General features: G+C 40.1%; 6 protein-coding genes across 7 annotated transcripts; 2 read left to right on the top strand and 4 right to left on the bottom strand.

Moving 5' to 3' along the window:
* The first annotated feature begins 1334 nt into the window (after window positions 1–1334).
* Window positions 1335–2438, top strand: LOC108115754 (spaetzle-processing enzyme-like). Its single transcript, XM_017227323.2, has 2 exons — window positions 1335–1804; window positions 1870–2438. Exons 1-2 carry the CDS (start codon window positions 1338–1340, stop codon window positions 2264–2266), a joined length of 864 nt encoding a protein of 287 aa, XP_017082812.2. The 5' UTR covers window positions 1335–1337; the 3' UTR covers window positions 2267–2438.
* Window positions 2439–3037: 599 nt separating this feature from the next.
* LOC108115839 (kinesin-like protein Klp98A) lies at window positions 3038–13996 on the top strand. Of its 2 annotated transcripts, XM_017227447.2 has the most exons (12): window positions 3038–3862; window positions 6829–7052; window positions 9500–9813; window positions 9878–10047; window positions 10274–10709; window positions 10775–11506; window positions 11571–11744; window positions 11911–12033; window positions 12136–12249; window positions 12304–13345; window positions 13411–13586; window positions 13648–13996. In XM_017227447.2, the coding sequence occupies exons 1-12, from the start codon at window positions 3816–3818 to the stop codon at window positions 13888–13890; spliced, it is 3795 nt and encodes a 1264-aa protein (XP_017082936.1). In that variant the 5' UTR covers window positions 3038–3815; the 3' UTR covers window positions 13891–13996. The 2 variants fall into 2 exon arrangements, with proteins under 2 accessions (XP_017082936.1, XP_017082938.1); XM_017227449.2 differs by lacking the exon at window positions 11911–12033.
* A 1105-nt stretch (window positions 13997–15101) lies between these two features.
* LOC108115753 (putative gustatory receptor 98d) lies at window positions 15102–16506 on the bottom strand. Its single transcript, XM_017227322.2, has 4 exons — window positions 15633–16506; window positions 15497–15573; window positions 15273–15440; window positions 15102–15221 (listed from the first exon to the last, which is right to left on the bottom strand). The coding sequence occupies exons 1-4, from the start codon at window positions 16504–16506 to the stop codon at window positions 15102–15104; spliced, it is 1239 nt and encodes a 412-aa protein (XP_017082811.2).
* Window positions 16507–16681: 175 nt separating this feature from the next.
* Window positions 16682–18068, bottom strand: LOC108115752 (putative gustatory receptor 98c). The gene is made up of 4 exons (XM_017227321.2): window positions 17198–18068; window positions 17064–17140; window positions 16838–17005; window positions 16682–16786 (listed from the first exon to the last, which is right to left on the bottom strand). Exons 1-4 carry the CDS (start codon window positions 18066–18068, stop codon window positions 16682–16684), a joined length of 1221 nt encoding a protein of 406 aa, XP_017082810.2.
* Window positions 18069–18409: 341 nt separating this feature from the next.
* LOC108115750 (putative gustatory receptor 98d) lies at window positions 18410–19806 on the bottom strand. Its single transcript, XM_017227320.1, has 4 exons — window positions 18933–19806; window positions 18802–18878; window positions 18579–18746; window positions 18410–18514 (listed from the first exon to the last, which is right to left on the bottom strand). Exons 1-4 carry the CDS (start codon window positions 19804–19806, stop codon window positions 18410–18412), a joined length of 1224 nt encoding a protein of 407 aa, XP_017082809.1.
* Window positions 19807–20222: 416 nt separating this feature from the next.
* LOC108115749 (putative gustatory receptor 98b) lies at window positions 20223–21438 on the bottom strand. The gene is made up of 3 exons (XM_017227319.2): window positions 20565–21438; window positions 20429–20505; window positions 20223–20366 (listed from the first exon to the last, which is right to left on the bottom strand). The coding sequence occupies exons 1-3, from the start codon at window positions 21436–21438 to the stop codon at window positions 20223–20225; spliced, it is 1095 nt and encodes a 364-aa protein (XP_017082808.2).
* Between the last annotated feature and the right edge of the window lie 6308 nt (window positions 21439–27746).

The following is a 27746-nucleotide window of genomic DNA, read 5'->3' as shown; positions in this document are numbered from 1 at the left end:
TGGAGGAGCATCTTCCGTGGCAGCTGGATGTTGGTGGCCAGGGCGGTCCCTTTCAATGCTGCCACATTTCTGGGCTACGCGTACGCTCTGGAGTGGGGTCAGCGGTTGAATGGAACCTATGTTTGAGCCATATAGTCAGCGGTTGAATATGAGCCAGAGAGTCTGGTGGTGATAAAGAGCTTGCAAACTGCAACGAGTGTGATTGACATTTAATAAACTATCCAAATATTTTATTAACTAATTATACCATGACTTTAAAGGGCTTCATTACGAAAAACTAATCTTGCGGATTAACTTTTAAATTAAATATTTATATTCCGATCACATAATCGGTCAAGCCCCTATAGTATTTGCTCATTGATATCTTTGTCATTACATATCATGATGAGCTCAACGCTTCGATGTTAAAGAGAGTTTTCTGCGAAAACCAAAAATATTCGTAGCGCTCGATATTTATATTTTGCCAAGAAGAAACGCTATAGTCGACTGCCGACTATGAGATACCCTATGTGTATAACTAATAACTGATGTTGACCTCATGTAACGCCATATTTCTTAATAAATATATAAGTACATAAGACCCCACAGTTTTCCACGCTGAAACAAACTGGCTCTACGTAGACATCTCAGGAAAGAGATACTTTATATCACTTACAGTTCCTGAGATTTTAGCTTTCACACGGACAGACGGACATGGCTAAATCGACTTGCTATTGATCCCGATCAAGAATATATATACCTTATAGGGAAGCGGTAACGATCATTTCTATCTGTTACATACTTTTCAACAAACTCATTATACGCCATTACTCTAAGATTCAAGAGTATTAAATCCGAGCGGCAGCAATAAATGCTCGTTTGGCCGAACCCATTATCACGAACTTACCGCCGAATTTGGCCTTTATAAACAATGATACCGCTTAGAAATCAGTTAGTCTTCAATTCGGCTTATAACTCAGCGAAACTGCGTCGCGAGCCATTTAAACAAGATAAGTTAAATTAATTAATTATTTAATAAATACAAAACCTAATGCTCAAAATGGATTTCGGGCTGATAGCGAAAACTTTGCTTGTGCTGCAGATATTAATTTTGATTGAATCGGCTAATTCTGGTAAGAAAAGTTGAAGATGGCTAGTGAATTGGTTTTATGGATCGTTTAAGTAATAATCATTAAACGTTCTTAAGGCTGATCTACAACAAATAGTTATAGTTGAGTGCAAATCAAATTCTAAGTCGTTTTAAACAACTTACAGAATTCCCTCTGTGCCAAATCAATGAAAAGTGCGTCAGGCGATACTTGTGCCCCCATATGTATGATTTTTTCTTGGATTCAGAAATGTCAGGCATTCAGTGCGGAATCGATCATAGGGCGAAGTCGACAGACCAGAGGATATACGTCTGTTGTCCAGAGCCGGGAAATGTTTTGCCAAACGAAAGGATTTGTGGACAAGGTCCTCCTGTCCAAAAAATTATGCATGGCGATGAGGCTAGGCTTAATGAGATGCCATGGATAGCACTTCTTCTATACCATAATCCGTGGACCAAGTGTGCGGGCTCGCTGATCAACAGTAGATATGTTTTAACTGCTGCCCACTGTGTGGACAGGGATGATGTCAGAGCTATTCGTCTGGGCGAGCATGACACATCCACAGAAGACGACTACGGCATGCAGATTAATGGATTAAGGAGCTGGGCACCCAATCCCTTGGAAGTAGAAGTTGAGAAAAGTATCATACATCCGGATTTTAATTGGCACCATCTGAGAAACGACATTGCCCTACTGCGACTCAAGTTGCCAGTACGGTGAGTAGGGATCTCATAGAAAATAATACTCCGTTTTCCCCAACTAAAATTATTTTTCCATTCAGATACACACCGGCAATCAGTCCCATTTGTCTTTTGGGCCGTCATATCTCCTTGGAACCTTATAGTGTCGCCGCCGAATACAAAATAGCCGGATGGGGCTATACCGAAAGGGATAGGGGTAGCAATGTCTTGCTGAAGACCAATATCATGAGAGTGCACCACGTCAAGTGCAACAGGAAGCACAAGCTCTTGCAGGAGACCCAAATATGTGCTGGCGGCCAGTGGGGCAGGGACACTTGTAAAGGCGACTCCGGCGGCCCTTTAATGGCCTCTTTGGGCAAAGATTTCGTGTATCTGGCCGGCATCACCTCCTATGCACCTTCAAAATGTGGACAGCCAGGTGTCTATACAAAGACTGAATCGTTTATCTATTGGATAAAGTATATGTTAAGGCCTTAAATTAAGCAGGGAAATTATAATGGTACGACGAATTTTCAGGTAAAAGCATTTATTTGTGATATTTTAAAGTTTAAATCTCTTATTGCCATCTCCTGTTAACAAAATCTCACTTGGTTATCAATTAATTTATACTGTATTGCTCATAGTTCATAGAATAAAAATTCGAAGAGGACATAAATGTCGTAATCAGTTTTTTTTTGGCATTTTTCTGACACCTTTTTGGGGGTACTAACGGTCGAAAAGAGTGAAACCTCGATCGGTAATTATGTATTCATCAATTCACTTGCAAAAGTCGGCGAAATAGTTTACGTGACTTTGTTTGCCAAACATAAATGACTTCATATTCAATTTTAATAAGATTACTCACTCCAAAGTAATTCATTTTTCGGCTGTTTTTTATTGGCCCTGCTGAGGAATTTCTATGTAGGGTCATTTGTTTGTTTTTAAGGGGGATATATTTTCGGCTATTTAATTCTGAATCACCATCTGTAGCTTCAGCCATAGCTTATTAAGTTCAGAATTGTAATTTATTAATGCTAAATCTTCCATGTTAACAGCTAAAATGCTTACAAAAAAAACGTTAAATTAAAATAATTTTGAATTTGAATTTGATAGCAGTGCTGTAAAACGACATAAGCTACGTTAATCATAGCTTTGGAGTATTTGCTATTTTATATCAAAGTTTTAAACCATTAGTTTGGCCACAAGCCATAAACCGTTTAGACATTCAGTAAAACGCGAAAATCCCTAACGGATAAAACGTTTGCCTCAATGTGGCCACACCGAGTCGAACGATGAACAACAACACATTGTCGCGTCGCGTTCGTGAAAAGAAAAAATAAATATATGTATAAAATTAAATCGAAGTAAAAAAGTGTACATACATGTGGATTTTTAATATTTATTGCGCTGCATTTAATGATCCGTGTCTAGTGAATATCTGCAAACATACACATATGGCCAGGTGCAAAATCAAAGCGAAGCAACGCAGTGAGCTGCGATGAGGAGCAGCTCCAAAAAGATGGCAGCGATGTGCAAAGTGATTTAATGTCGAATTGCGCACAATTATTATTGTTATTTTCATCAGTGGTTGTAGTATGTGCAGTTGTTTGTGGCGGCGCGAAAAGTTCGCAGAGTTCGCTAATTTTGCGGACAGGAGGTGGCAATCGCTCGAAATAACGGTATACAAGAAGACGAAAAGAAAAACAAACTAAAAAGCAGAGCAAAAAACAGCAAAAAGAAAAAAATCGCTGGAAAACGCAACAGAGTGAATTATTTCCAGTGCTGCTCCCTCAATTCTTCCATCCTCCCCCTTTCTACCGACCTGGAAATACCTCCCCAAAAAAAATCAAATTACGTGGCAAGTGGTCAGGCAAGAACAACAACAAACCAGAAAAAACAACAAGCCTGCTTCTGCAAGTTTTTTTTCGGTTCGAATTCTTTTTGGTTTTTGGTTTACTGTACGTACCGAGTACGCAAAAACACCCACCACCCCAAAGACCCAAATAAAGGAGTACAAGAATCCAGAGAAGCCACCACCACCATCGAAATGTCGTCACTCAAGGTCGCCGTGAGGGTTCGCCCCTTTAACTCCCGGTAAGCCCAGATATTCTATAACTATTTTTGGCTACAGCTGCGGTCAAAAAAATGGAGGAAAAATAGGAGGAGTAGACTCAGATATGCTATGCTATGCTAGGGTTATGCTAAAGGTAATAAGAACGTTTGTCCAGTTACTTAAGTCTTATTTTCATCCAATTTTCATTAAACCCCTCTCAAACAGTTACAAATACAGCTTAATAAATAAATAAATATTTACTAACTTTTTAGAAAGTACATGTTAAATAAGCCTTTGATCTGAATAATCCAAAAATAAATTGATGAAATGTACAAAATTTTAAATAAAAGTTCCACTCAAAAGTTTCCAGATCTATTACAATGACCTCGAATATGAGTATTAGAATGTTTGTCGGGAACTCGTGATAAGGCGTATAAAGTTTAAAACGCCCCTCAATGAACGTTGGAAAATTTGTTGCGCATTTAATTAGCCCTAAAGAATGGAAACGAATCTCTGGAAATTATACATTTTTGGCTAACAAATTTCTGTAAAAAGAAATCATAAAAAGTAGCAAGTAGTGGGTCTGGACGAATGCGCCTACTTAAAACCACATTAAACCTATTTTCTTGTACCAACCTCGTCTACGATCGTTAACTATTTTTGTGGCCGTTGTTTTTGTGTCTTTATCTTGTCTATCTGGCGAAGCGGTCATTGCTTTTGCTTTTGGCACAGTTACTTGCGCATAAAGCCGAATCGAAACAAAAGCTGGCAAAGGCAGAGGAAAGACAAACGCACAGAGAAGTTGGCAGAACTGGCAGACAAAGAAAGATACATATGCCCCGTAATGATGTCATTCATCTCCTGGGTTCGATATAAAAATCACATCAACCTATACAAAACGCCGTTGCCGTGTGTTAATTGTGCATGAAATAAAACAACATCATCAGAGGCAAATGCTGTAATTATAATGGCAAGCAAAAACTAGAGCTAACTCCCTGCCGAGTTGTGACATCATCGTTTTGGCTCCAACTTATGCAAATCAGCTAATAATGTATACAGGGAGCACTCCATAAAGGAAACTAACAAACTTAAACATTGAAATTATACATTTATTTATTACATAAAACTGTATCAATTTATTTTAATCTACAGAAGAGCAACATATACATATCTGTTTGATGACCTAAACATTTTGGATTATTCCATTTCAGTTTCTATTTTTGTATTTCTTATATCAAATACCTCAAAATATACACATTATAATTGACTTCTTGAGATTTTCCTACTTAGTGCTTTCACTGTAAACATTTTTACCCAGTTTGTTTGGCCTCCGGACGGAAATTTTTAGCACATATTTCCACGGCTCCTCAGTGGACATGCAAGACTGACTGCCTGTTTTAGCCTCCATGCGAAAACAAAAGCAGAAATCTATTATAATTACGTATAAGTGTGTTTATATGCATTGCACCCAAAAAACCAAAAAAAAAAAAGAGCCAAATTAATTTTGATTTTTGGCACGAAACTGGCCAAGCAAGTTCCATACCTCATCGTTAATGACTCAGGCCAGCGAGTCTGAGTCCCGCATAAAAATTTTCAATTGAGGAATGAATCAACGCTAAAAAGAATTTCCCGCTGGAGGACGGAGTTTGGATAAATGGGGCGATAGCTGTGCAAACATAGCCGCTCTTCTTTTCCGTAATCTCCATCTGAATGTCTGCTCTCGCATCGGGCCAAAGATTAACGAATTAAAGCCACTCAAACGCAATGAGCACTGAGCCGACTTGAGTGCAGCATGGCAAAGTGGAGCGGCGTAATCATGCCAGCCCATGGTGGCGAGGGGAATGACCTAAAATTGTCGCTCGAAATGGGACAAGGCACTGCAGAGAGTCATGAAATAAATATATCTTTTAAACCAAAGTCTAAATTTTATCCCAGTCTAAAATCTAGCAAAATAAAATACCACATTTAATGAAAGTTTTGTGAAATTTTAATAAATGTTTGTTTCTCTGGGTAATTCCCGTATAAGGCTTTTAAATAAATTTATTTAATGAACAAGTATAAACACAGCAAAGATAATCATTAAAAACACATTTTAGTTTTGCAATAAAATTAGTTACAGTGTGAGAAAATTTATTGAATGTTACTTGCCTATAAACGAAATTTGAATGTTATTTGATACAAAAATGATGGAAATCACTAAATGGTAGAGAGTCTAATTTAGTTGGACCCAAAATGAACTTCCATAATTAGAAACAGCTTGTAATTGTAGTTCTAATAACAATCATGTGATTTTTCTCTGTATATCTCAGCCTAGAAGTTATGACCCGTATAATAGAGTCTATATGGATGCAGTAAAATACTAAATCCACGGTTTTCCCTGAATTGGGTGCTATCAGGGGTCTGCTATTTGTTTGGATGCGACTTCGTGTGTGTTTTTTCATTCCAGTTGGAGTCTATTTCCGCGTGTGGGTGCCCCGATGAACTCCAGTCAACCGGTTCGGTCGGCTCCATCTTTAAACGAATGTTCTATGTTTCCATCTTTTTTATTTGCGCCGCTTTTCCTTTTGATGTTGCAATCAAGTTTATTATTCCCTCCAAACCGGATTTTCTTTTATAATTTGTAGCTAGCTCATCGTCGTCTGATCACAGGGCAAACATGTCAATTGGATTGCATGGGGCAGTCTATTTCGCTTCTATTTCCATTCATTTTCCCCGTGAAACGCCTCCTGACTTTTCGCCATTTGTTCGGGTCATGCAAAAATCGTTAATAGGAATATTTATGAGCAAGCTGTGCGGTCTATTTATATTCCGACACGAAGGGCCCCAAAGGGCGGGCCACAGAGGTGTTTTTGGAGAAAAAAGCAAAAAGCATTTATTATATAAAACTTTAACAATAGGCTTCTTCGTCGCGTCTGTTAGCCAGAGATAGAGAGAGACCCATTATTTGCTCTGACAACTTCCACGGACAAGTAATAAATAAAAATGTCATTTGCATTTCCTATTGCAGTGAGATCGACATGGACGCCCAACTTATTATGGAAATGGAGAACAAGAAGACGCGTCTTCTAAAGCCCCGTCTACAGTCGATTCGCGATGCCGGCCGGGACAATCATCATGACTTCACCTTCGACTATTCCTACTGGTCATTTGATGCGGAGGATCCACACTTTGCCACCCAAGAGCAGGTGTACAGCGATCTTGGCAACGACGTCGTCGATTGTGCCTACGAAGGTAAGCCAAGGTCCAAGGGGTCACACCATTCGATTACACAATTGTGACGCATTTAACCCCCAGCTAATTGAGCGAGTGTTGGTCTCGGCTTTCACTTTGTAGCCATCACCCACATGAGACCTGCACAAAAAGAAATCTAAGATGACTGTCTTAGTTTATATTTTGTCTTTACAAATATATAAATCTATATTCTATAAGTTGAATGATATTACTAAACTGCAAAGAACTTAAAAACTATCAAAAGCTATATATATTATTATTTATTATTTCCTAAAATTAAATTTGGCAATTTTTTTCTGTGTACATTTTCCATTAGCCCCACACTGAGAGCATGCTTCTTTCATTCTGTTTTCTTGCACTCACGGTTTTGTTTACATTTTCCTTGTGCGTCTGCTTATTGGCTTTGATATTGGGTTTTCCCTCTCGTTTCCCAAATTTTCTGCTTTGTAAACAACATTGCGGCTCTAAAAATAAAAAAACAGCACGAATGTATACTAAAAACCCCACACAACTTGCTGCAGGTTGAAACGCTCTGTTGGCGACTAATTATAAATGTATTTAAGTTTGTATGCAAGTAGGTGCAGTTAGCCATAATCATGTGAATTTCCTGCTACCGGATGGATGACTGCCCATCCAGAGGTTTCCAGAAATGCCAGGATGATATATATATTTTCATTAGAAGCTTTATGATTATCTATTAGTTTTTGTATTGTTGTTCTGAACAATAAAAAGGTAATAAAAATAGTTATTGCGCACTTAGTAGGCCTATAATTAATGATTAGGTTAGAAAATATAACATTAGGTACATTCGGTTTTTCCTTGTCAGTCTTTAGCTTTGCTGTATACAACTTTCAAGTCCTTAATTATTACTTAATTATTGTAGAGTATGTAATGCTTCGTCTCGCTTTAAAGTAGACTTGATTTGATTGCAAAAGCCAAGCAAGAAAGTAAGTCAAACAAAACTTTCGCCCACAACTCAAGATGCCAAGCGAAATGGAACAGCTGTTTGGGCCTCGCGTTGTTTTGGCACGCTTTCAATATCAAATTACGACAAGCCAAGATTGGTAAAGTGGCAGCGGGAATGCGGGAATGCGAATGTACGACTGTGAATGACAAACGGCTAACATGCATTCGCTATGCAGATACACCGAGACACAGCCAAACGAGCCATAAACAATGGGCGCACTGGCGTCCAAGTGGCTGGCTGGTTATTTGAGTTAAAACTCTTTGAAAAATGTTGAATGTGCAATTACACAGAACATAAAAATATTTGAAAAAGAATTTAACACAAATTTAACTACAGGAAAAATATAGATACCTAGCTGCAATACTAGATAAGATGATGATAAATATATTATATTTGCATCCAGGGATCAAAAGTAAAGTATTAAATAATATATAGTCTCAGTACTCAGATTTCTTTCTCTGTAGCTTACTAAATGTCGTACAAATCCCCGTAAGCTTTGAGCATTGACGGTAATTGTTGTTGCACCACCTGTGCGGTCTCCGATGACGTTGTTGAATGTTAAAGCAAATCTTATCTCACACCTGTCGGCCATCGCATCGAGATTGTCCAACGAGCTGCTGAAAACACTTAAGCCGCCCATCCTCCGATCCAATCCCCAGTTTGTGTAACTCGAACTGGAGGCACTTGATCCGCTGGTTTTAATTGCTGTTGGCTAGGCGCCAGCGATGATGTCGCAATTAGTTGGCGCTAGTCAAAGTTTTTAGATAGTTCATCTTTGAGTCATCATTTTTAGTAAACACATTTGTCGCCTGTTTCTTTTCTGACTGGCAAAACTGACGCTTATCATATTTCTCCCTAAGTTTGCAAACAATTCGAATCGGAGACAGTAAATGCCACTTCATACTGATAACCGTTTAAGTGCCAGCTATAATATCAATTAATGGGAAATGTCAATATTTACAAAAGACGTTTACTCAGGGAAGAGCAGTTTATTTGATTTTAATTGGTTAAATAACATTCTCATCAAGAGGTGTCTTATTACATTAGATGAGCTTTTAATTGAGCAAAATTAAAAACCTATAATATCACAGCTGTTTCGGCATATAGCCAATTAAGTCTCTATTTTAGCCAAACTAAATATATACTCGTGTTAGCCCATGTATGGTGGCAAGCTTGCTTAATTTTTATTTCCACTCTAAATGTTATGGTGTGTCACCGGTGACGGTGCATTCTCATTACCCAGTCACGAAGTGCTTGCCTCACTTCTGGGAGGTTCAGCAGTTGCAGCATACCCTTCGTGACTGGCAATTAACTTTGGGTAGCATGATGCGCTTGAGTGGTAGCCGCCCAACATTCACTTAGCTTTTGTTCTTAAACCTTTCACAGAAAACTACTTAATAATCCACAGGTTTTTCACAAAGAACTCTTTAACAAATGTGTAATTAATAACAATTTGCTGTGATATCCCAATTATTTTCAGGCTACAATGCATGTGTTTTTGCCTACGGACAGACGGGATCTGGAAAGACTTTCACGATGATGGGAACACCGAACAATCCTGGCCTGATACCACGCATATGCGAGGAGCTCTTTGCTCGCATGCGAGTGGGTCAGGAGTCGGGCACCGGTTACAGGACACATGCCAGCTATCTAGAGATTTACAATGAGAGGGTCAAGGATCTGCTCGCGGCACAGAGCACTGGTCATGGGCTAAGAGTGCGGGAGCATCGTAGCTTAGGTCCTTATGTGGAGAACCTGTCGCAACACGCCGTCTCGGATTTCGATGAGATTCAGGTAAGAAGCTTTTGACATTCCGGACATATCAGAGTTTTGTACTAATATCTGTAATGATTGACAGGAATGCATTGCTCGGGGGAATGCACAACGCACCACGGCCAGCACCAACATGAACGATACGAGCAGTCGAAGTCACGCCATCTTCACGATCACATTTGTGCAGGCGGTCTTCATGAATGACATGCCAAGCGAGACAGTCTCGAAGATCCATTTGGTCGATTTGGCAGGCAGGTGCGTAAGCGTAGACGTAAGCGGAGCATGAAGCACTGCTCTAGAAAGTAAAATCACACTAGGAAAAAGTATATATAACTCTTAATTAGTGGGAAATCAAATCACAAAACGAGGTGAATGATTTACTGCTATAAAAGTGTCCTCTTGCAAAAATACAAATTTTATTTTCTTTGAACTATTTTGAGTGCATCATCGTGACTCATCCCCTTTTTGTTGTTTCTTTCAGTGAGCGTGCCAATGCAACGGGGGCAACGGGTCAGCGTCTGAAGGAGGGTGCCCACATCAACAAATCGCTTGTGACTCTGGGTAGCGTGATCTCGGCTTTGGCGGAGCAGACGGGTGGCGGCCACAATAGCAGCAGCTCTGCATTGGCAACCACCCCAAATGGGGCCAGTAAGCGTGTGCTCTACATTCCGTACCGCGACTCAATCCTCACGTGGCTGCTCAAGGACAGTTTGGGCGGCAACAGCAAGACTATCATGATTGCAGCTCTTTCGCCGGCAGATTGCAACTACAGTGAAACTCTCAGCACTCTGCGGTACGCTAATCGGGCAAAGAACATCATTAATAAGCCAACCGTCAATGAGGATACCAATGTCAAGCTGATCCGCGAGCTTAGAGAGGAGATCAACAAACTCAAGTCCATGCTGTCGGGAGATATAGTGAGTTGTTGTTAACATATAATATTTCTAGATCAATATTACAATTTGTATTCCTCTTCCTCCAGCACTCCCTTCAACCGTCGCTCAAGGTACTGGCCGATCTTCAAAAAAAGGAGGCTCAAGAGAAAGTACTCACCGAGGAATGGACGGAGAAATGGAAGGTGGCCCAGTCCATTTTGCAGGAGCAAAAGAGTTTGGGTCTGCGCAAATCAGGCGTGGGCGTGGTTCTTGACTCAGAGATGCCGCATTTAATAGGCATCCATAACGATGTTACCACAGGAGTGACCCTTTACAGCCTGAAGGAGGGTGAGACCAGAATTGGCAGTGAGGATGCGGATGTGGCGCAGGACATCGAGTTGGCCGGCGATGGCATTCGAGCGCAGCACTGCAGCATTGTTTTAAAGGGCGGAGTAGTCACTCTGCATCCCTGGCCTTTGGCTCAGTGCTGGGTGAACGCCCACCTTATTGACGAACCTAAGCAGATCTCGCAGGGCGATATAATATTGTTGGGCCGAACCAACATTTTCCGCTTTAACAACCCCGCCGAGGCAGCCAAGCTCAGGAAGGATTTAAGTCGATCGCAACTAGACATGTCTCGGCTGTCTTTGATTACCTCGTCCAAGGAGAACTTGCTAACCTGCAGTATATACTCGGATGAGGATGGGGCATCGCCGTATAAACGACCAGAGAGACAGTATTATCCCCAGCGTCCTATGTCGCGAGATGATCCCGAAATACAAGATGAGAATCGAAAGATTCTTGACACCATTGAAAATGCTTTGAAACAGCTAAATGTGGTAAGTGATTAAAGTTATTAAATGTATAATAAAGTAATACTTACATGAATTTACTCTTAAAAAGGAACGAGTTCAAATGCACGACCAATACAAGACCAAAGTCCGTAAGCTAACCGAAGAACTCATCCGCCTGGAACAGGAGGAAATGGATGGCTTGCAAGTGTTGAATTGCCGGGAGCAGGAGCTAATCGCCCGCAAGGACATGCTGCTGTGGGAGAAGAACAACGAGAAGGTTCAGGTGTGTTCCTCCGATCTAACACGTCTATATGCATGTAACGAATAATTGTTTTTAAAATGAATGGAGTGATCATTGTGCTTGTTACATTGCCTGTTTTTCTTTATTGTTTTTCTTGTTTTGGCTTTATGTTCCTTACGATTTTCTGTTCGTTCCATTTTCGTTTTAGATCGACATTGTGTGTAGACAAATTTCAGCGTTTCAGACGCAGCTCGACTCTAAGAAACGAGATTTCTCTGAGTATGTAGCGAAAGAATTGCAGGAACTGCAAGATTGTGGCAAACTGGACGAGGTTTGTTCGTTTGTTTAGAAATTCTTTGCCCTAGATTTTAGATTAGATGATAGTTAGCACACATAAAATAAAACGATTAACAAATGTATTCTGTGTTCACAGATGGGGATGAAGATTGAAGAGGGCACTCCCCTGAACGATGAACTGCTATTGCAGGTATCGGATTCCTTGGATATGTTTGCAGCACAGTTTATAAAGGATACAGTGCGAAGAAATGTATGTATAAACAAGTATCAATAAAAATATTTATTAATAATTAAACCATTTCAGAACGAAGAAATCCGAAAGTTGGACGAGCAAATAGCCGAAAAAGAAAGAATACTCAATGCCAGCACTACAAAAATTGCCAAGGTCGATGAAACCATGCTGGAAATCCAGGCGCAGCTAGAGCGCTTGCGTCTGGAACGCGCAGAAAGCGAGGCTGAGGCTCAGGCGATGCGTACCAGGAAGCAGAGCATGAAGCTTCAGTTGGGCAACAAGTCCATGTCCACCTCGACCAGCACAAATGAGGCTGATGATGTGTCCAAGTCAGACACCTACGAAACCTGTGATACCTTCCACACCGCCCAGTCCAACTTGTCGCTCGTCTCATCGCCAACGATTACTGAGGGCCAGCAGTCGCCGCTCAGTAATTGCTCCTGCGATGCAGAGGACGAGGCAGAGGACACGCGCAAGGATGACCTTTCGGGCAGCAGTGAGGAAACCTCACGCACCTGTACCGCCGGTCCCAGCAGTGGAAGTGGAAGTACCAGTGTGGGTATAGGAGGTTCTGGCTCAGCGCCCAGTGCCACACCAAGTTCGCAGGCCATTATGAGCGACAGCGGTGTCTGCCTAGACAGTCGTAATCAGGCTCTCCAGAATGGCCATCTTAACAACTATAAGCAAGGAATGCGAACTAGCGACGAGGATACCGGTTCATGTTCCTCGTGCGAGTTGGGACGCCACTCAGATATGGCACGACCCTACTGTCCACTACACTCGCTTCGCCGTAAGATTGCCGCCCAGAAAGCACTGATCATGAAGAATCTAGAAACGGACTTGAACAAGGTCCAGTTGGATGAACACATTGCTGACCTGCAAGATCTGCAGCGACGCTATATCCAAATGGAGCAGGAAATGCTGCAATCGGTGCAGGATTTGGAAGCACATGCTCAGTGTTGTGCCGACGAGCGATCCGGCATGGAGCGACAATATGAGCTGGCCAGTTCCATTATGCGGTCAAGTGTCATGAGTCCCACTAGCATGGAGGAGTCCACCTCGCAGATCTACTCCCCCAGCATGACAAGGTCATGCCCATCCATGCGCGAGTTTCGTAAGTATTTTGTAGTGCTGTTTATGGGAATTTTAAATATTTAGTAATATTTAATTTACCTTTAGCTGAGGGCGAACATTTCATTACCATTCCGAGTTTTGTGATGCGGGGCGCCGGCAAGCAAACGCACTACGAATACGAGGTTCGCATCGCTCTACCCGATGGAAAATTGAACATTCTGCGGCGATACAGTCGCTTCAGGGAACTGCATCTGTGCATGAAGCACTGTTACGGGGCCAAGGTATGATATTTGGTGAATACCTGGATTTTTCATTAAATAAATTTATTTAATTACCAACTAGATATCTGCACTTCCCTTCCCGCGACGGGAGCTCTTCGCTTCGAACAGCGAGCCGGTGGCAAAGCATCGGCGTCGTCTGCTGGAACTATATTTGCGACGCCTATTCGTCGTGTGCTCGAAGATTCCGCAGTGCCCAATCTACGAGGGACCCGGGGGACCCGGCCTAACACGCGCCTCCCTCGTCCAGCTGTCGTCTTTTTTCAAGAAAGGCCTGTTCGAGAACGGCAAGCACGGGACGGGATAATAGTTAACCTACTGCTGAATTATCTCCTGCCTACAGTGTGTCTTTTTATTTACTTGTACTACCTGTTAAGCTATATGAACGACAACATGGACCTGTTTTGATTAGCTAGCCGAAACTACTGTGTAGATTAATTAGCTGTAAGCCCTATAGCTATGTAAGACCACCAGTGTCCTTTCTAACACCCGAGCATATATGCGACATTTTTTATACCCATTGTTATTAATTGAATCGGAGCTTTATATTGAAATCACTGTAAATGTAACTGCCAGTGGCGATGTTGCAATCTCTTATTTGTACCGCAATCGAAGTGCAAATATGTATTCTATCGAGTTGGAGGTTTGTTTAGATGGTTTGTTGGTGTTTGCGGCCAGTTTTAATTAGTTAATTATTTATGTTTACTAGTTAAATATACGCATAGGTGTACAACTTCCAAAAAGTTATTCCAGTTATTTAGTCTGTGATTACCAACTGAAGTTATAGAACAGAATCCAAGCAAATGAGCGTAACCGAACATTTCACGATCGAGTAATCCAACTGACAAATCTGTAGACTACAATTTCTTAGGTCTAAGCTACTTGTACAATACGAACACTGATGGGTCTAGGTGGGCAGATGTTTAGCAGTAGGTATTAGTTACACTAGCCACTAAGTTCTAGCCCTAAGACGACGCGTCGCAATTATACTAAACTAATTATGAGTACAATTCCCGAAAATGAAACAACATGAAATGTTCAATGTATAAAGCATAGACTAAGTTTACTTATAGCAATATGCTAGTTGAGTTTGAATGGTGAAATTGGTCGATCGATGGATCGATGGCAATAAGAGAAACAATAATAACCTAGATATAGTGAAACCTGATGGATCCGCCCACTCAAATGGCAGTCCCTCAGGGGCAGCCTAATACCGATCTGACAACAGAGTGGTTGCTGTCTTAAAAAAAAAATAAAATACGTAAATATATACAAGGTATTGAACAGAGGTTGTTTTTACTGCTTGGGTCGAGAGTAACATAATATTCAGACCACCACTGTATGTAGAGTAGAGTAATGTATGTAAGGCTTGTAAAATATGCATTGTGTATTTTTACTTTACATTTACACTACATGTATTTTGCTTTTGTTGATAAAGATTATCAACATTAGCTCATTATCTAAGCTTTTGCTAAGTTTATTAAATATTATAATTTTTTAAATTTACTTTGTATTATCCTACAGGTTATATATTTTTAATTCGCTGGTGTTTATATTTTTAATGTCTTTTGAGTGAGCAAAAAATTGAATTTTGAATTGAACGAGTATAATTATGTAGCCAAACAGGGTAACAACCATCTAAAAGGAGGATAGTTGGTATAGACATTCTATTAACATTACAATTCATACCCCTCCAAAGTACTTAAGATTGATGTCGAACAATCCGCCACAGGTGAAACGGAGCTTCAGGTGTTGCATTTGCAAAGAGTATTCCCTCAGACCCATTTTGAGCATTGGATAGTCTTCGGTTGAAGAAAAGCTGTATATTTTGAGGAGAATTCGTGGGATGCTATTGTACTGAATATATATTTTTAATCAAAAACTATACAGTATTAATATAAGGTTGCACTTACAGCTCTGATGCACCATTCATTGTAAAAGCATACCAGAAAAATATTGATTGAGAGTAAAGAAGTTATTCCGATGCGCTCTATTTAAGGGAAAATGATAGTTAACCTAATTAGAACTTACTAAGCTAATTATACTTACGATATTGACAGCAATCTTTCGGATTTATAGATTTAATAAGAGCCCAGTTTATAATGTGTGGAATGGTAAGCCCATTGTAGATGAACAGCAGCGTCAAGGGCACGGTGAAATACATACCAATCTCACCCACCAAATTCCAGATCCTTCCAACCAGCAGTTGATTCCTCTTCAAGGCCACACACAGCTCCTGAATCCTGTCTCTGCAGTTGCATTCCTCTAGTTCTACACAGATCTGTTGGAGAATATGACGCAGCCGAAGAATCAGTTCGTAAGTAAGAAAAACGAACACACAATACTCTGTATTTTTAAGTTGAAGCGTTATTAGGATGATCTCAGTGAGTAATTTATTTGTCCAGTGGAGGAAAGGTCCCAGTCCCACAATGGTAAAGCGAGGCGTAAGGCCCACAATGAGTACCATCCACAAGCCCACTGAAAGAGCCAATCGAAACCGAAAACTCCACCACTGACGTCGTGCACTTAGGCCCTTCGAAGCATTTTCTATATCTTTCTCGAGATCCGCAATTTCCTCATATATTCGTCTAAGGCGGCGAAAGTTTAGCAGCATGTTTAGTTGGTTGCTAGTAGCCAATGCTACCATGATAATCTTTTGGGTCCTTCCCATCACGTTACTAAAATCCTCCGCGTGGAACAGATTAATTTCACTTTGCAGGGCCACAATGTTAGCATGGCACTCATAGATGACCATCAGAAGTATTGCCAATAAGAAGCAGCCATAGCCTGCCACCAAGTAACCTCTTCGACGCTTGTGCAAAGTTCTGGTAAAAAATAGGGGCGGTGGTGTGAGACCGAAAATGGAAAGAACCTGAAGATAAGGACGAGCTGTGGTCAGCAGACGACTTCTATTGGCTTCCATGTCCGGCGAGATACTGTCGTAAAGTTGGCCTTAAACCAGTTTAAAAACACTTAACCCATAATTAGTTCGATAAGATGATCAGAATGGTTTTTGCAGTTAAGAACGTTTTGCTATTGTGACTTAATTTCATTACACTTTAAAAAAAGTAATGTAATGGGTCTTAATAATAGACAGATTAATCTGAAATTTCGCTAATATTTTGTCTAAATTTTTGTTGCGCAAAACCCGGTATTTTAAATTGTATCAAAATAATAATATAACCGCATAAAGTTACTACCATCTAAAAAAGAGTTGTTGAGTAAGAAGTTTTCATTTGTATGACCAATTTTACCCCTCCAAAATTCTTGAGATTGATGTCGAAGAACCCAGCGCAGGTGAAATTTAGCTGCAGATGCTGCATTTGCAAGGAGTATTCCCTTAGACCCATTTTTAGCATTGGAAATTCCTCAGCTGTGGGTAATGCAGCTATTTGGTGAAGGATTATTGTGATGCTACGATACTGAAATATATTTAAAATCGTAAAACAATGGACATAATTTTAAATTAGTGATACTTACAGCTCTTATGCAGCACTCACTGTAAAAACAGGCCAATAGAAGATTGAAAGATAATAAAAGGCTGGATCCAAGTCGCCCTGAAAGGAGTATTAATAAAATGAAATTGTTCAGGCTTTTTTTTAGAGATGTATTACTGTATTGATAGTAATCGTCTGGGCTGAAATACTTTGTAATAGACCAGTTGACAATGTTCAGAATGGTCAGCCCGTTGTACAGGAACAGCAACGTCATAGAGAGGGTGAAGTAAATACCAATCTCACCCACCAACCTCCAGATTTGTCCCACTAGAAGCTGATTCCTCTTCAAGGCCGCACACAGCTCCTGAATCTTCTCCCCACAGTTGCAATCCTCCAGATCAACCTTAATCTGCTCGAGGATATGGCGTGCCCGACGAATCAGCTCATAGATTAAAATCACAAAAAGACAATATTCTGGTCCTTTCAGTTGCAACATTATCAAAACGATCTCCGTCATTACTTGATTTGCCCAATGAAACGAACTTATCCGTCCAATGGTAAACCGAGGCATAAGGCCTATAATCATCACCATCCATAGTCCCACAGCACACGACAATCGGAGGCGCAGGCTCCACCAGTGTCTTCGGCCACTTAAACCGATAGAAGCTTTATCTATATCTAGCTCCAGATTCGCAATATCCTTGTAGATACATCCCAGACGGCGGACATTTAGCAAAATGTTTAGTTGGTTGCACGTGGCCATGACCACCACAAGAAGTTTCTGCGTCCTCCCCAAAACTTTACTGAAGTCCTCCGCTTGGAACAGGTTAACTTCCTGGTGTAGTACCACGATGTTAGCGTAGCACTCATAAATGACCATCAGGAGCATTTGAAACAGGAAGCAGCCATATCCTAGTATTAAGTATCCTCTGCGCCGCCTGTGCAATGTCCTTGTAAAAAACACAGGAGGAGGTGTGAGTCCAAATATGGAAAGAACCTGAAGATAGGGACGAGCTGTGGTCAGCATACGACTTCTATTGGGTTCCATGACCAGCGGAAGGCTAAAATATACTGGCAGAAGTTGTTGGGGTGCGTGTTAACCATGTTGGAAACAATTTTTCCTTAATTAGTTTAATTACGAGATTAAAGCTAAGATGTTTTGATACGATATTAAGTAGACTTCCAGTATAAATTAGTTTTTTCATTACAAACATTCTTTATTGGTTTATAAATAAAAATGCGCTTTTCGGTTTTTATTCATTTTACTTTTAGAAATCATTAACTTTCGGTATTTTCGAGGAATTTGTATAATAAGTAGATATAATTTAAGGCTTAGCAATCAGAAATAAAGTGATCTATCAAGAGAAATGTGTCAAAGAACACAACAAATTATTCTACAATATGGCTTATATTATCGGTATATTTTAATTGGGCAAAACCCTGAATTTTAAACTGTATTAAAATAATTATATAGCCGAATATAGTGACCACCATCTGGAACGAGAAACAAATACATTAGATTTTAAATTAATATTTTGGTTTATATAGCATTTCAAACCCCGCCAAAGTTTTTTAGATTTATGTCGAATAATCCGCCGCAAGTGAAAAGTAGCTTCAGGTGTTGCATTTGCAAAGAGTATTCCCTCAGACCCCTTTGTAGCATTGGAAGTTGCTCAACTACAGGTAATTTAGCTATTTGGTGAAGAATGTATGTAATGCTTAAGTACTGAAATAAAAAGGGTAGTAAAATTTAAGATACAAAGTTTAACAGACATACTCACAGCTTTTAGACAGCTTTCGCAATAATAGCTGACCAACAGAAGGTTGATCGCTAATAAAAGACTGGCACCAACTCTCACTAGAAAAAGAATAAATTAATAAAAGCTCTTAATTACTTTTAAGAGGAGCTAACTGTATTGACAACAATCGTTGGGATTAGCATATTTTATTAACATCCAGTTGATAATGTGCAGGATTGTCAGTCCGTTGTAGAGGAACAGCAGCGTCATAGACAAGGTGAAATATATGCCAATCTCACCCACCAACCTCCAGATTTGCCCAAGCAGCAACTGGTTCCGCTTTAGAGTTACACATAACTCTTGAATTCTTTCGCTGGAGTGGCAGATCTCCAATTCAACCTGAATCTCCTCTAGGATATGGCGCACTCGAAGAATCAGCTCATAGACCAATAACACGAAAAGACAATACTCTGGTCCTTTAAGTTGTAACATTAAAAGTATAACCTCCGTGAGAAACTTATTTGCCCAGTGAAGAAAGGGTCCCAGGCCGATCAATATTAAAGGTGGAGCCAATTTCACAAGAAACGCTATCCATAAACCAATGGAGACGGCCAAACGGAGTCGGAAAGTACACCAGTGTCGCTTTCCATTGAAACACCTGGAAATATCTTCTATTTCCGCCTCTAAATCAGCAATATCCTCATAGATTTCACCAAGGCGTCGAAAGTTCACTACCATATTTAGTTGGTTGCATATAATCATGGCCACCACAATAATCTTTGCCGTTCTTCCCATAACATTACTGAAGTCTTCAACGTGAAATTGATAAAGATGCAGCTGCAGGGCCATAATGTTAACATAGCACTCATAGATGACCACCAGAAGTATTGTAAAAGCAAAGCAGATATATGCTGCCTTAAAGTAACGCTGTTGACGCTTGTCGAGGGTTTTGTCAAATAAAATTGGAGGAGGTGTAAGTCCGAATACCGAAAAAACCTGAAGGTAAGGACGACCTGTGGTCAGCAGACGACTGCGGTTGGCTTCCATTTCTACTCAGGTGTTGAGAGACACTGTTCAAAGCACCTGGAATTACTAAGAGAATAAATTGGCTCGTAAACACTTTCCATTAATTGCTTACATAAGATAATCATCAGGTTTTCCCAGTTTTAAAACTTGTCAAATACAAATGAAGTCTCTTATACCATACTCTACTTTTGAAGTCTTTTTGAAGTATATTAAAATCGGTTAGCTATTTTATTTATTTAAAATGTGTTTAAAATGGTTAATTTTGATTTTATTAGCCGCCATTCTTGTATTTATTCTCAGCAATTGCCTGGATTTTAAACTGTATGAGAATAATGATGTAGCCCAGGATGGTGATAAGCATCTATAAACATAAACTATTAAATAAGAAACTCTATATATCATTATATTTTACCCCTCCAAAGTATTTTAAGTTAATGTCAGAAGAATCCGCCGCAGGTGAAGAGCAGTTTCAAGTGCTGCATCTGCAAGGAATACTCCCGCAAGCCTCTGGTTAACATGGGAAAGTTAGATACTGCAGACGTGCTTGTGATCTGATGTAGGATTCTTGGAAAGCAGTTGTACTGAATATATATAATTTAATATCAATCAAGGGAAATGGAAATATATTTTCAAGTAAACTTACTGCATTGATGCACCGCTGACTTAGAAGGCAGGCCACCAGAAGGTTTATTAACAGTAAAGTGGAAGTAAAAAATCGATCTAGAAATTATAATTAACGTTATATATGCATTAACTTTCAATTATGAATAATATCAAACCATATCGACAGCAATCATTATCGAGGAATGTATTTATGTAGGCCCAGTTGACCAAATGAAGTATAGTAAGTCCATTGTAGATGAACAAGAGCATCATGGTCAGGGTGAAGTAGCTCGCCAGTTCACCCTCCAGTCTCCATACGCGTCCCATAAGCAGCTGATTTCGTTTCAAAGCCACACACAGAGCTTGGAGCATGTTCTGTTGATGACAGTCCGCTAATTCCTCCTGCAGCTGAAGAAGAGTATGGCGCAATCGTAGCACCAGTTCATGAATCAGGAGAACAAATACGCAGTACTCCAGAGCCTTGAGTTGTTGCATTAGCAAGACGAACTCGGTGAGAAACTTATTTGGTTGGCTGACATAGGGACCCATTGCATAATGGGTAAGACGGGGCATTGAGCCAATCAACAAGATCATCCATAAGCCAACGAAATAAGCCAAACGGGAGCGGAAACTGTAGCGCTGCCTTTGACCACCGAAACACTGAGATGCCTCATCTATATCAATTTCCAGACTTGCAATATCCTCGTAGATTCCACTGAGGCGACGATAATTAATCAACATATTAAGTTGGTTGGCAATGGCCATGATAGAGTACAGACTCTTCTGAATGGTACCCATCACTCTGGTGAAGTCAGCTAAATGGTAATCCAAGACTTCCTCATTTATGGCTTTGATGTTGAAGTAGGTTACAGCGAAGACCACCAAAAGGATCAAACAGGCATAGCAGGCATATCCAGCCATCAAATACCATCTGAGTCGTCTGTGAGAGGTTTTACCAAAACTTTGAGGCGGCGGTGTAAGGCCGAACACTGAAAAGATCTGGAGATATGGAAAGGCTGTGGACAGCAGACGGCTTGTTTTGGCCACCATGTTGTATGATGTATAAAAACCAACTGAAGAGCTTCACTTAAGGATAACATAATAAAAACTATGGCTTTAGAATACCTAGACGTCTAGCCATTAGAGGTATATTAGTTTTGAATAGAGTTTGAGTTCTCATTTAAAAATATTTTGAATATCATTTAACATTTAGGATATTTTTGCTATTCTAAGTTTGTATAGCTTATAATCTACTTTCCTTAGCTAAAACTCAATTAAATTTTATCTGATGTATCAAAAATGTATGTAGAAATTGTTATAGTTTCCAATATTTTCTAATATAACTGGTATTCCAATAGGTTCTAATTGAATGTGTACCTTTGCCTGTTCACTTACCTAATTATTCAATATGCCAAGGCAAGCACATTTCACTAATTAGCAAGATAAGATGTGGGCTATGATCCATGAGGGGTTGCTTGTTGTTGGGGGTTCCGTTTGGTGTTCCCCTGGAAGATTTCTATCTTGGTGCCTGGCCAATTTCCACGTCATAACGCTGGTAATTTCCATATACCGTTCCATGCAAATGTGGGTTAAATTGTTTTTGTCTTTGGCCAGCAATCAGCATTGTCTTTCGACGATTGCATGTGCATCCACACATTTCCATCTCTCCTCCATCTGTCGCTTTCAATTGCTCCATTTTCTTGCTTCATTTTCCATTTTGTGCACATAATTGCACTTCTTGTGAGCCAAAGTGGGCAAACATCCAACGTCACCATCACCATTGCCACTATTCACATCCTCATCCACTCGCAAGCTGATGCTCCCATCCAGCACAAGCCAAATCAAACGAAAACACCCCCTTGTTCAATCCCCAACCGCCAGCTAATCCCGTGCTGGAATTTCCCTGGGATCCTGGGATACACATGCACACACGAAGATTCGGATACGGATGAGGGTTGCCGGCGCGATGGCAAGACATTGACGGGATTAAGTGTCCTTTTTAATTTTAAACTACTTCACTTCACTTTGCACAGTCAATGAGTGCGCTGCACCTTCTCCGCATCCTGATCCTTCTTTGGCCATAGCTCGGTTAGGCTTCCCCTTGCTTTCTTTTTTCCCTTTTTTTTTATTTTTTGTTACTTTGGCCATGTATGTTTCTTTTTCGAGTCCTTTTCTTTTAAGCTTGATTAAGCACTTTGTGTAACTCTATGACATGGACATGCATTTGCATGCTGGACTCCGTGCCAATGGCATTTTTAATTTGCCATAGCAACATACTCTGATCCTGGTCCACTTTACACCAGTGTTGTCGCTTAGATATTCTGAAGGAGTACAGCTAAATAAAGAATTAGTCATATGTAAAATATATAATAAATATATTTATTATTATTATTGTAATGTGAATCTTACTTTTCCATTTTTGATTTGCTGGAAAATGTTGCTTGTGTTAATCAAGAGCTTAAAAAATGTTTCGTAAAACATTACTTTCTATGAAATTAAATATATAACGAATTAAAAATATATTTAACATAGTAAAATGATATAAATCCTTAACATAAAAGAATTTATCAAAAAAAAATCCAAATTGCCATTGGTTCCATGACACTCAACTTCGAGAGCAGCACAAATTGCATGCATTAGCATTGTCGCTGGTTGGGGAGGATGATGAGGTGACGAAGTGGGATGTGCCATAGATCCTGGAAAAGTGGCGATGGAGACTCCTCATTTATTATGCAGGACAGCGAAGTAACAATGTCTTTGGATTATTGTTTCCTCCCTGCCGCAGCAAACAATTGAAATACAATAAAATTAAATAATTTTTAACAAGCCACAGGAAAACGGAAGTGCTCGTCCATACTCACACAGACCCGCAGATTTACATGGCCTTAATAGCCAATCTCTGGCATTGGCGCGCAGATAGTCCGTATATAAATCGCTTTTTTCCCCTGCATTTTATCATTCTTATTATAAATATATTGTGTATTGTTTAAATTGCATTTAACTTTAACATAAAAAAGAAATGTGTTTTTTTTTTTATATATACACATATTGATATATTTTATTCGCAAAGGTAAATAAATCCGCATAAAGGCAATGTGTAAGTTGCACGTTGGCTGCATGCGAGTGTCTGCGAGCAATAAACAAATACAATTTTATTATTTATTATTTATGTATTCATGGCCATTAAACGGATATCCGTGGCCATGGCGCATTAAATTGCACTGCCCCCCCTGCCCACCTTTCCACTCAGCATCTACTTCACCCGTTACCTTTTCATGACTTACAAGGACTCTTCCCCTATTTTCAATCCATAAATCGGATCACGTGCCGTCGTCATGGAGACAGGCTTAATGCATTTTTATCTCATATCCTGATAGATAAGTAGCTTCAAATTTTCACACAAACAGAAGAAAATAAGCTTAATTATAAAAAATTTAATATTTCATTCAAATCACAAAAGAATTAAATACAAAGTAAATTTTAATATTAAAAAACAGTTAAAATAAGTTGATAATGCCTGATATTGTTTATATAACTGTGCAAGTTGAAGTTTCTTCTTTTAGATGGTTTTAAGCATTTACTTTTGAATTTCATCAAAAAGTATTATTTATTTTAGTCATGTTGCATGAGTACCCTTTCAATTTAATAATTTCAGAGAATATATACTGCGAAAACCTCTACCCGTATTCAGAATTCCATCCGAAAAAGCGCTGGCGAAGCCAAATAAAACTTGCAACGAAAAATATTTTTCTTAACACCCCCGAGTTCTGTTAGTTTTATGTAAATACTTGTTATATCGAGAATTTTAGCAAAAATGCATACTAAATATCAGAGGGTGTCTAAAAAATACAAAACTTTGATACACCGTCTGTAACAAAGTTTGATGTTTTGCCAACTGCAGATTAAATTCCGACCAATTAACAGTAATGCTATTATAACTTAAAATTTTAGTTGAAAAACTAAACATTTCTCAACGATTTAAGCGATTGAAACTCTCTAATTAATATTTACCCACAACCTAATACCACCTGAAGCATGTGATAAGCTTCGGTTTGGGCCATAAGTATTTCGTTATCTAACGGAAAATCGCTTGCCAGGATGCGAAACAAATTTAAGGAAGTATCAATTGTTGGGGATAAAGAACCTGGCTGAATAGCAGCGTGTTTGCTGCTCGTACTAAGATACGGAGCTCTCCTTTCAACGTTTCTAGCGCTTGTGGTTGGCGGTTTTCCTTGACTTGGCACTGAAAGTCTGTCTTTTGCTATCAATATGTAATCAATGCTTTCAAATAACTTTGCCATTCGCAGCAAGGCTTTTGTTTTGTACAAATCAGGAGACGGAGCTCCGAACACCGTTGCCTGGAGTTGGGTAATGCCATCACCTAAGCCACCAAGCCGTGCGAAACAATGGAGACTTGGCAGTGGAATGTTTGTTGGAATGGAGCATAGTAGAGAGTTTGGAGCTGGGTCTTGGGATGGCGTGTGTCGCCTGCCTGGGGCGCACAAAAGGGATTTCAATAATACGCGCACAATCTGTGCTGAAAGCTTAAACAATAAAAGTGAAAATTCCACCAGAGCCTCTAGATGGGAGGGATATGGGATATGAATACTATTGTGATGTGAGATCCTTGCACTAGGGATATAGATAAAACTGAAACTTAGGAAAATCGTTTATAACCTTAGGTGTTACTTCTGCTATTGGCGATGAATGATTGACTTGCCTTTACGTTTATGATTTCCAACTAGTTCTGCCAACATAATAATATGATTTCTTCAATGAAACTTCTTCGCTAACTTTTAGTCTACATTTTTCTGATGCACTTTTCATTTAATTGCTATATTTTTCCAAGTGTATTATATCATACCTCCAACCAACTCACGAGTCTCACGAACTTGAAACATGGTCCTCTCTAGGAGAACTTAAAGTTGCGCTTGAAAGAAACAGCACAATGCGACATGTGTAGCCGTGTTTCCGAGTATCCCCGTATCCAAGTATCTTCGATGTTGCCAGCCAGACAATGCAGATTAGCCCCCAAAAAGGGGATTCCGATTCCACCCACACACTCGAGACCATCTCGTGAGAGACAAAAGCACTCGGCTGGGATTTTAATGAATAACAACATGAAGAAGTGCGGACTGGGCCGCCGGAGTATAAGGCACCCGCAATCCACATCAATTACATTGCGGTTGGCTGCCATTGCCAGGGACACTCTCACAATTTCACAATCTCACAATCACAATCGAGTGCCAGGAGCACGTTCGCATATGAATATGAAATGCTGAAGCACATGGTTGCGGCCATATCGATGAAAATCAATTCCACTGTCATTTGGGAATCTCTCAATTGGCCGAAGCAGCTGAGAAAGTTCTGTGTTTGTGGCACTGAATTGTCAATATCAGCTCAAGTTGATTTTGCTCCATTATCTGTGCAATTTGGAGCACGAATCGACGAATCGACGACTACTGCAACTGTCGGTTTCGATCCGAAATACATTTTTGACCTCTTCGCCCGAGGCTTATTGGGCAAATTAGTTTTGCCTGATTGCAAATTGTACATGGAGGCATCTCATCCTTCTGCCTCCTTCTACTTCTCCATCTGACAGAACGTAAATTCAATGTCCTGGTATATATGTTATGGTCTGCCTGCCTGCCAGCCAGCCAACATTTTAAACCAGGCCCACATGGACTATGAAGGAACCAACCACCACCCTGCTGATTTATGTTTATGGGCTTGGCAAATATTTGCGCCACTTCAAAAGCATTATGATGATTATTAGCATTGTTTGCCATCGTAGTAAAACTGTCATACGTGTCTGGCTGACTGTTGGCCATACATTTGCAGTCGAACAATATAGAAAAAAGCTGAAAAGAGCATCGCCAAGTGGAGCTCCGACTGTAGCTATAGCTATAAATGTAGCTGTAACGGACAAACGTGAAACGTGACCGACGTGATGTTTATGCGAAAACATTCCCCCATCATCTGAATAAGTACGATTGCCAGTGTGAGCGCTGGCATTAGCATCCGACATGGGATATATACTTACATATCAGTACAGGCATGCAGCACATCATCATCAACGAATTCCGCTTGCCCCAAAAACGGGAATCGACTAATCGCCAAAGTAAGTCCCAACTTTGGGGTAACCATCCATATAAAGAGGGAACTTGAATCGAAGGCACCGTCTGTCATTGCTGCCTGCTGAAAGGATTCAAAGCCTTCGGGGAAATTTATGCTCGCACACTGAAAAAAAAATAGGAATGTCTATGAGTTTTCATATTGTAAGCTTTACTGTCCCTTGAATAAGCTTTACTGTCCTAATAGCTTCTGAAATATAAGTAATCTATATTCCAGGAAAATGTTGTTTCTTTCAGTGCCCATATGTATACCGCCGGCAAGGTCTCTGTGCCAAAAGTCGCACCACCCAGAAGACAACTGTGTGACAATGCCACGGCTCCAGTTTGGGCCCAAAGCAGAAGTGCCTCGAAAACTTTGTGCCCCCCAAAAGAAGAGCTCTGGAAGAACTTGACGCGCATATGGCTGCACCTACAAGGACAACGAAAACGACACGGAGCAAGACGCCAGAAATCGCACCCCTGCCGCCGACGACAACGCTACCGCTGCCGCCATTTCCAGTGTAAATATTTAAACAATAATAAGTTGGCGGAAAAACGTGGGGAAAACTCTTATGTTGCCAGCGCGGCAAAGTGAGGCAAAAACTTTTGTTATCTTTTCACCATGAAAATAGCACGAAATTGAACAGGAAAACGCCGGCGGAGTCAGGTGAGAAGTGAGAAGCGAGAGGTGTCTGGTGGCATGGGGCAGGTGACAGGTGGCATGGGAGACTACACATCGACCGGTATTCGACAGACAGTCGGGCTGAAAGCATTGCACGTGCACTAATCATCACGGTTGGCGGGCACACAGGGACTTTGGCTGGTGTATCGCCTTTCATGTTTTCAATTAGCGTTAATGTCAGTGCAACGCCCGATGAGCTGGATCTGGGACTGAAAACTATAGTATATCCATTGGCCAATGTTTGTGTTGTGACAATGAACCCAACCCAACCAAAATAAAGGCTTGTTAGCGGACAGGCAGACAAAAGAATATCATATCGCCGTACCCTAAATTTGATGTCTGAAAAACATTGGAGTTTTAAGTTTCACAAAGTTTTCTAAACATTAATGTATTTTGCAGTTTTGTTAGATGAATGTAATTGGGCTTTAAAATACGTTTTACATGTTTTCCAAAGATTATATACATCAAGCAATAAACTAAAATGCTGAACACGACTTTAGATATTGTATTTTTGAAAACTTTCATCTGCACCAGAAGTTATTACAACTCGAAATTAATTTCCG

Source organism: Drosophila eugracilis, unplaced genomic scaffold, assembly GCF_018153835.1.
Source record: "Drosophila eugracilis isolate 14026-0451.02 unplaced genomic scaffold, ASM1815383v1 contig_367, whole genome shotgun sequence".
Lineage (NCBI taxonomy): Eukaryota > Metazoa > Arthropoda > Insecta > Diptera > Drosophilidae > Drosophila > Drosophila eugracilis.
This window is presented reverse-complemented; position numbering and strand designations above follow the sequence as displayed.